The sequence below is a fragment of the Convolutriloba macropyga genome, chromosome 3 (genome assembly GCF_964194025.1).
Source record: "Convolutriloba macropyga chromosome 3, txConMacr16.3, whole genome shotgun sequence".
Classification (NCBI taxonomy): Eukaryota; Metazoa; Xenacoelomorpha; order Acoela; family Convolutidae; genus Convolutriloba; species Convolutriloba macropyga.
Genome location: NC_134470.1, coordinates 16274817 through 16284216, shown reverse-complemented (window position 1 = coordinate 16284216; position 9400 = coordinate 16274817). Strand labels below are relative to the sequence as shown.

At 36.3% G+C, this 9400-nt stretch overlaps 1 protein-coding gene across 1 annotated transcript; it reads right to left on the bottom strand.

The window, feature by feature from the left end:
- Nucleotides 1–4965: 4965 nt before the first annotated feature.
- On the bottom strand, nt 4966–8711 carry LOC142336897 (uncharacterized). The gene is made up of 4 exons (XM_075385869.1): nt 8447–8711; nt 7863–8087; nt 5883–6113; nt 4966–5463 (listed from the first exon to the last, which is right to left on the bottom strand). Exons 2-4 carry the CDS (start codon nt 8058–8060, stop codon nt 5110–5112), a joined length of 783 nt encoding a protein of 260 aa, XP_075241984.1. The 5' UTR covers nt 8061–8087; nt 8447–8711; the 3' UTR covers nt 4966–5109.
- Nucleotides 8712–9400: the final 689 nt, after the last annotated feature.

Here is a 9400-nt window from a genome sequence, read left to right as displayed (position 1 = left end):
CTACTACTACTACTACTACTACTGTTCACACATTTTCATGATTTTTGAAGTCAAATTGGAGTAGTGATTTTGGTCACGCCGAAACAGGAAGTGGAGCGAAAAACCGAGTGGTTTTGCGGTGTGAATTTTTTTGCTCTAATTTTAAAGTAGAGTGAGAAAACGGTGTTTGGACAAAAATTCAGTTTCTCGATGGTGGTTTTTTGTTCACATGCGGCAATTTCACTCTGATTTTTACTGTTTTTTCGATTTTTTGGACCGCATTTTTTTCTAAATGGTTTTCCCAATCCATTCACAGCTCATTCTGGATCTAGTTTTTTGATAGAATCAAAATTACACATCTCACTAGTGGTTTTTTTCTCCCTAGCAGCATTTTGACGTTGATTTTTTGTTTTTTTTTGTTTTTTTTTTCATCTGATTTTTTTTAGAAATGGTTTTGTCAATTCACTCATTGTCCGTTCTATTCTAGTTGTTTGTTAAGTCAATGAAAATTCTTTGAATTGTACGTCAGGACTTGTCCCGCTATGTTTTTACAATTCAAAGAATTTGAATTGTATTGGGGCGCTGTCTTTTTTTTTAAGATCTGTTCACACATTTTCATGATTTTTGAAGTCAAATTGGAGTAGTGATTTTGGTCACGCCGAAACAGGAAGTGGAGCGAAAAAGCGAGTGGTTTTGCGGCGTGAAATTTTTTCGATTTAAATTTAAAGTAGAGTGAGAAAACGGGGTTTGAACAAAAATTCGCTTTCTCGCTAGTGGTTTTTTGTTCGTGTGGCAATTTCACTTTGATTTTTACGATTTTTTCGATTTTTTGGATCGGATTTTTTTCTAAATGGTTTTCCCAATCTATTCATAGTCCGTTCTTGGTCTAGTTTTCTGTTTAGTCAATGAAAATTCTTTGAATTGTACGTCAGGACTTGTCCTGCTATGTTTTTTTTTATTTCGTCGTCATGATTTTTGTTACGACCATATGACGTCACAGCCACTTTTTGTTCATTCGTTCATGCAATTTCAACTGAATTGGATGCGTGACGTCATTTTTCGCTCTTAGTGGAGCGAGTTTTTTTTTGTTCATTCGCGTGATTAAATTTTTTGTCACACTTGACTTACCTCACTCTCAAAAATGACTTCCTCACTTTGAAATTGACTTTTATTTACTTTAATTCAAAGAGATAAGGTCAAGTGAGTGTATACCACTCTAAATGAAGGTTATTTGAGATCAGCTAATAGAGGCAGCAATAACTTATACAGATTTTTAATCAAAATATAACAGATCAGCCTTCAATGAAAAGACAAATTTTTTTGGTCTGTCTTACTGTTTTTTTTTTGAGACTGCCGATCTACGAATCTATTGCGGCTATTTTCTGGCAATCTGCCAGCTATGTTTTCTGATTTGTGAACTACGTCCTTAATATCACCTTGCATTGGATTCTGCCCCGAAACCGTAACTAGAAATTAATTGAAGCGTCAGGTCACTGCAACATATGCAGCACATGGAATGAAGAGATCGGTTCACCGAGCGCCTAAAGCATCGAAAGCTCTTCAAATGATTAAGAGAAACGTTTCAATCGGGACAAAACTGCAATCAAAAAGAAATCTATACAAAGGATGCATTGTCACCATCCTCACCTACGGATGTGTCCTCTGAAAACCCTCGAAAAGATCTAAAAACTCTTGAAGCCGTTCAAGAGACATCAACTGCATGGATTCTCAACACCTAGCAAGTGACGTAAAAATAAAGACCGAAGATACTGAATCTGCTACCCATGCCCTAGTTTTCCTCGATATCCAACACAACCCTACGACATTGACTGGTCTTCTTGTGTCCATGTAGCCGCAAACGGCCAGTTATGAGAAGTAAAGGATACCAACCTTCATTACCCGGACTCTTAAAAAGCAGAAACAGGAAAGTGACTTCTGGACAAGGGCAAAAAAGCTGGCAAACATCATTCGTACTTTCATGGGAGCAAACGTACAAGAAAGTCCACCAACCAGACGAAAGGAGAGGCTGGCCGGTGTGTTTTACGCATTCTTCCAATTGAAGTGCGAGCAATTGGAGACTATGCTGTGGCTGCTGCGATTGCAGAGACCACAAGAGACTGGAATTTGACAACATTTAAGAAAGAACTACAACTCCCCTGGTTGTGCCCTAAATCCTGTCAACTAACTAACAATTGAATAGTACAAAGAGATGGATGTATCAACTAAAATTAGAATTAGAACAGCTGCTCATCCACATTCTTGGATAATCTCGGTTCTCAAATATGGGCAGATCTGTGAACAAGTGATTAATATCCGCACAGCGATACCTGGGGCTATTATTGTTTTTTTTACAATTCAAAGAATTTGAATTGTATTGGGGCGCTGTCTTTTTTTATGATCTGTTCACACGTTTTTCTGATTTTTGAAGTCAAATTGGAGTAGTGATTTTGGTCACGCCGAAACAGGAAGTGGAGCCAAAAAGCGAGTGGTTTTGTGGCGTGAATATTTTTTGCCCTAATTTTAAAGTAGAGTGAGAAAACGGTGTTTGAACAAAAATTCGCTTTCTCGCTAGTGGTTTTTTTGTTCACATGCGGCAATTTCACTTTGATTTTTACTTTTTTTTCGATTTTTTGGATCAGATTTTTTTTCTAACTGGTTTTCCCAATCCATTCATAGTCCGTTCTAGGTCTAGTTTTCTGTTTAGTTAATGAAAATTCTTTGAATTGTACGTCAGTACTTGTCCTGCTATGTTTCTTTATTTCGTCGTCGCGATTTTTGTTCCGACCATATGACGTCACAACCACTTGAAATCTGCTTTTATCATTAGTTCATGCAATTTCAACTGAAGTGCGTGCGTGATGTCATTTTTTGCTCATAGTGGAGTGAGTTTTGTTCATTTGCGTGATTAAATTTTGGTCACACTTGACTTACCTCACTCACAAAAATGACTTGCTCACTTTGAAATTGAATTTTATTTACCTTTATTCAAAGAGATAAGGTCAAATGGGTGCGTGTCACTCTAAATGAAGGTTATTAGAGAGCAGCTAATAGAGGTAACAAAAACTTATACAGATTTTTAATCAAAATATAACATATCAGCCTTCAATGAAAAGACGAATTTTTTGGTCCCTCTTTTTTACCGTTTTTTTTTGAGACTGCAGATCTACGACGAAGTTATTGCGGCTATTTTCTGGCAATCTGCCAGCTATGTTGTTAGTTTTTCCCCTCCACTAGCATGGACAATAAGTGAGTTGGGCAAAACTTTAGGTTGTTTGAGAACAGAAATCAAGCTTATAGAAATTCCTAAGCACAATAAAACTTTTACGAACTGAAAGTAAACGTCATACGATACATGGGGGTGTAGTACAGTATCAGATTGTTTATAAATTTATATAATTTACTAATTTACAAGGTCAATAGAAAATAAGACGTGCTAAAATTGATAGAATCGAGAAGGAAATAGAATATATAGACATAATATAAAAGTAGCATATGACCATTACCAGCAGATATCAAATTTTGCCGAACAACAAACCCTACATTCAGAATTCTAGTTCTATGCAATTCAAATACAAAATTTGAATTGATTAATGACTTGACCATTAAAGAAAGATCTCAAAAGAATAACTTCTTACCAGCATGTTAATGAAATGTACAATACGCGTTCTCAGAAAACAAGCTTAAAGATTACAACAAAATTTGAGAATTTAGCAACGAAAACGACAGAAGGACAAATTCGAAAACTCGTGTTTATTTTTGAAACTAGTGTCGTAACAACTTAACCCCAAAATCCTTAACCACTGTTTTCGAAAAAAGTCCAATGAGCCACAAAATAAATGACCCATGGATATGAACTAAAACACGTCAAAGTAGCAATGAAGCTCTTAGAAAATAAACGTTCTCGTTGTACATAACGATAGCTAGAAAGTGAAAGCACTCATTGCGTTAAAATAAGGTAAATCAGATCTGTGTTTCAAAGTGAATCTTGTATTCATTATTGAGCTGTTGATCGGTTCCAACAATGGTATATACGAACAATTAGATTACATAAAACAACATTAGTGGGATTCAGTAGCAATTTGAGAGAAAAAAAACAGCAAAACATAAGTTGAAGCACGAACAAAATTTTTTGAAACACCAATTTCTTGATTCACTTCGAAACTGTTTTAACGTGACTATAATCACTACTCAGGTCTATGAGCAGTGTAATTTAATTGAAACCCTTTTGATTTTAGAAAGCCACGCAGAGCCACTTTACCCACCCTATCACTTAAAACCCGCCCCAACTCAAAAAGAATAAAAATTGCTTTAACCCGATTTCGTTCAACAAAATGTCAAAGCTGCAATTCGAATTTTGTCTAGTTTTTAGTCAAGCAGTGTTAGTTAAACCTTTTCAGTTGCTGATTTTTTGAAAAAGGTAAATTTGGGTTTAAAAAGTTTGATCATAGCGGGTAAAATCTGAACATGTCTCATCTTAAATAATGAAACTGTTGTTAAAGCCCGATTAGTTCTGTAGAGAAAACGAAATTTAAAAAAAGATGGTCTGTTTTATATATCGCTCGGCCCAAATTGGCTGAACGGTTGAGCAGTTGTCTTTGTCAGTTGCAAGCTCTACAGCTTAAGAATGCTAGCTTTAAATTAATGGGAGGTGCGAGTGCTTGGGGCTTAAGGGGAAGAGTTCTAATCTCTAAGCACCGCCCTTCAGATCATGAATTTATGTCTCTTAAACAGCTTCGAGGAATCGCATACTTAGAGACTAATGAGCCGTAAGGCTCTAAGAGAACTTAATGACTTCTGGTCTTTACCTGTTTATCCCGTTTTTGAGGACAGAAAGTTAATAGAGTCAAAAATCGGTCAAGCGAAAAATCGCTTTAAAAAGACAGTAGCACTAAAATAATTGATACAAACTTTGTTTGAAGGCAATTAAAAAACCAGGTAAGCATATAAATGTTCTCACCGCTAAGTGGGGCCGGAACAACAAAAGAGTACAGAACTGAACTAATTATACTTTTTTTTCAAGCGTCATTGTATTCCACATCGAATTTAACCATATATTTGGTGTATTAACAATATGTACATTTGCTAATATTCCGTATATGACAATATTCTTAAATATATAATTGAAATCAACTACTCTGTTTTTTCACTTGGTTTAGTCTGTTTTGTATTTGTGTTTTGCACGGGCTGCTGTTTTTCGTAGTCATACCCAACTCCAACCCACTCATATTTGTTCATTTCACGGTAAAACAGTGCATTATCTCGAGGCTCTTCAAGAATTGGTGCATCTGGTATCTCGGTGATGATGTATTCACCACCTGCCATTAAGATTGGTAGTGACACTTTTTGGGGTGCAACTTTTTCGACCGGTTCTGGTTGCACTGCTTTGGATATTCGGCGCTCTCTGATAGGCAAGGCAAGGCGTTGTATTCTGGCAAGTGCGTCAACGGCGCGTTTGGAATTTTTCTGATCTTCCTCTTCAGCGCTCTATAAAAATGTAGCCTTTTTACCTTTTCAGTCGATCATTTATTCTCAAACAAAAACTAATGGCAATTTACGTCGGTATTTATGCGTTTGTCTAAGCGGTTTGAATTTTCGAATAACTTTTAAATGCTTCATTTTTTACTGATAAAAACTGCGAACCTAAGAATTTTGAACAGTTGAACTCAATTCGCGCTTATTTTTGACATTTTTCTACAGAAATTGAATGAAATTGTGCTGAATGAAATAAGTGCCAAATTATGAGCTCTGGGACTCTATTTCTCAGATTTCTCACATAGTCAAATAGCGTGCGCTGGTGCATTGAACATGAAAACACGACGTACATGCAGCATACGATAGTAAGTGACACGATACAACTGTTTCAGAGCTCAGGGAAAATTTGAACAATATAGAAATAAGCTTACTTTTTTAAGAGTTTCTTTGCGTTGCTCCGCTTGTTCAGTTTCAGTTTTCAATTTCTCTGCACCGTTCATTGATGGGTCAGTGACATGACCAATAATTCTTTTGAGGCTGTTTCTTGTCACTATTTTCTGTCTTGGACTTGAGTTTTTCAAAATCAAATTTGTGTTGTCGTGTTCACTTATAGCCCTCTGTTTGTCTGTTTCAATGCGCATCAACTGTCCTGCATACACTTTCTGTCTGTAAAAACGAAACATTCAAATTCCAAGGTCATATATTCAAAACCAGGCCATTAGGAGTATATTAAATCTGAGCCATGTAAATTGAAATAAACGCGTGTTAAATGTTATTACTTGCAATTGATAATTTAAACATCATTGTTATCTTGAAGTTAAAATCTGCATTACAGAAAATAGTGAAATTTTTCTCAGGTCGCTCTATGGTGATATGCTTCAATGCGAAATTCGGTAAAACTTGGAAATTTTTTTGTTCTATTGATTATTTTGTGATCAGGTATATTTTCCTTCATCCGCTCTCCCAAGCTACAAATAGTGTCATTTTAACCACAAACCTGAATAGATAACTTAAAAAAAATCAGATCGAGCAATTATTTAAGAACTTAAGAAGAAACGTATTTAGAAGCTGTAAATGACCCTTGTATATGTATTAGGAAGTTGTGATGGTTTTGGAAGCTATTTTTAATCATTTTGATTCCCGTCTGAAATATGTTAGTGGCAGGTTCTCCGTAGAAAACCGACAAGTTCAAGTGAACAAACTGAGTGAAAATGGGAAAAGTATGACGTCAAATTAAATGCGAACAATACTAAACATGAGTTTTCAGCGGGCTTGTTTCTGGCAAAACAATTGACCTCATAGTTGTAGCCACCACGCATTTGACTTGTCAGTGAATAATTGATTGGCACAAGATTGGGTAATTAGAAAAAAATCAGTGCAAAATTAAATTAAAATCGTCTGTTATTAATTTAATTTGAATTTCGATTTTTTAAAGTCTGGTTGACAAAATAATGAAGACTGCTGTCTGGAGAAGTCAGGTCATAAAGTGGTTCAAAACCATTGCAAAAAGAAGCAAAGAGTAATATTACTTTTTTCAAATTTTGGCTAATTTTTGGTCAAAACGGTAGAAACAATCTTTGGAGCAATTATATTGGTCTTGTGGTCTTTTTGCCACTATTCACTTGACGTTTTTTTTGTCTGACCCCTTTAAGTTTCCGTCCTCAAAAACGGGATAAATAGATAAAGTCCGGAGGGCACTATGTGGCTGCCCAACTCTGTTGGAGCCTTACTAGTCTCTAAGTTTGCTATTCATCAAAACTGTTTTGAGAACAATTTCATGTGATGGGTGGTTCTTGATCTTAAAAGTTTGACCCCCTTGAGTCCCCCACCACTCACCCCCTCCTCCTTAATGTTAGCACCCTTATGCCCCAGATCATAGGTCACTGGTGATAATTTAACGCCAAAACTATGCTATCAAAGGAACGTGTAGTTCAACGCATATTTGCTTTGATGACGTAAGAATTTGTGGAAAAGGCATTGAAAACAGAAAACTTCTGACTTGGTTAAATGGCAGCAGATCAAGCAGTGGATCAAACGTAAATATTTGTTCCTCAGCCCACCTGTCAATATTTTTAATTGCTATTAGAAAAATTTTGGAAATTATATAATTCCTGCTGGTTTTTTTATCTGGTTTTTCATACTAACGACTTTTCGTCTGATCGTTTTTTTTTTGCCTGACAATGGACTTTTCGTCCTCAAAAACGGGATAAACTGTTAAAACCCCGGAGGGCGTTTAGTTTCTGCTAGAGCCTTACGGCTCACTAGTCTGTAAGTATGGTGTTCACCGATCATTGGGCTCCATCCCCAACCTCCTCGGTAAAGTTAAAGCTTGTCTCCCTGAGCCGCAGTCAGCTACTGACGAAGCCAACTGCTCGCTAGTCGTTTGAGTTAACTATGTTCGAAACATTGACTTGCCTGAATTCGACTTCCATATTTGCAGTTTTTAAATCGGATGCGTAAATTTTGTCCATCTGATGGCGTGTTCGTCCAATCTGTTGATTGATGCGCTCGCATTTGCGGATCGCTCGTACATCTCCTACTGTGCGATAGTTGGTCAGAGTCATACCTCGCAGGTTCCTCTGTAGATTACGCTCTACGTGTTCCGACATTGTTTCTTGATGACAGTTACCTTCACTCTCGTAAACAGGGCCCTTCATTATATTACTGTGTATTGCTGTTTTTTTGAACAGGGTTTCGGTTTTTAGAAACTTCAAATTTCAGCTGGTTCAAATTTTATATGTTTCTCATGTGATGGTTAAAGTTTTGTGTTCATTTCATGTTCTATTTTTTTTATAAATATTTTGTCTCTCACTCTGAATTGGTATTTCGGCTACTTCTATCACAGGCTTTTTTATTTTTTGTAACGGAATAAAAAAATGAAATTGCATTGACTGCGCTTGAATTTTGGCGATAACTTTAATAATTGTCACTATTTTTCCGTCGATTTTTCCGATGAAAAATTGTTTGTTTTTAATGTAAAGCTGAACTCGGGGACCTGTTTACAATTGAGTTGACTATTTGATCGAAAGCACAGCTGCAAAATAATTATGTCAAAGAGCTCAATTATGAACTCATGTACAGGTGACAGCTCGCCTTAATATGTTCGCGAAGAGCCCCAACCGAGGCTAGCTGACAATAATTGTGATTAGTATCGTATTTACTCAATGGCAATTGTGAGTGATGTACATTCTGATACTTTGTTATTTTCTGTGCATAGTGGTTACGACCTCTGAATCAAACAATATCTGATATAATTCTGACAAAAACAGAACAAGAGCGCATTTTTGTACCTCAGCTCAAGTGCGTTCAATCAACATTATAGCTGTGCTAAACTGTGCTCAAATGAATTACTTTTGGAGCATTAATGTAGAGTTGAGTGGTGATTTTTCTTGGCTTTTGTGGCTGCGTCTTAATTGGATTTATTATTTTTCTCTGGCTGATTCTTTGGACGGCGCTTTGAACGTGAGGTTTTTAATCGCGAGTATTTGATTAGAATTGGACATAATGTTGATTTTATACATATAAAGTTTTGTATGCCATGAGTTTGGTCAAAGGTACAGCTATTTAAATGATTGCTTTGCTGACGTATAATCCTTGCCTCGAGGTGGAGTTTTATTTGAGTTTGATTGAGCAATTTTAAACGAAATGATCACATGCAGAAACAGAGCGTTAGTAATGACCACAATTTTATTTTTCAACAGTGTCGGAGTTGGAAGCTGATAAATGCTGAAAAGCAGTTGACTATTTGTGGTGCTTTTTAGTACTCGTTGACTTTTTACTCCCGTTAAACGTTTCACTGTTCTGAAATAAATTTAGTTTGCATTTTTTGAGCTTCTCAGGGATCATTCGATCGAATTAAAATAGGCTCTCAAGTGGCTATTGTAATGATACTTCGTCATTGAAGACATAATGGCACGAGGAGGCCCGGTAATGTGCGTTCGCACATTAA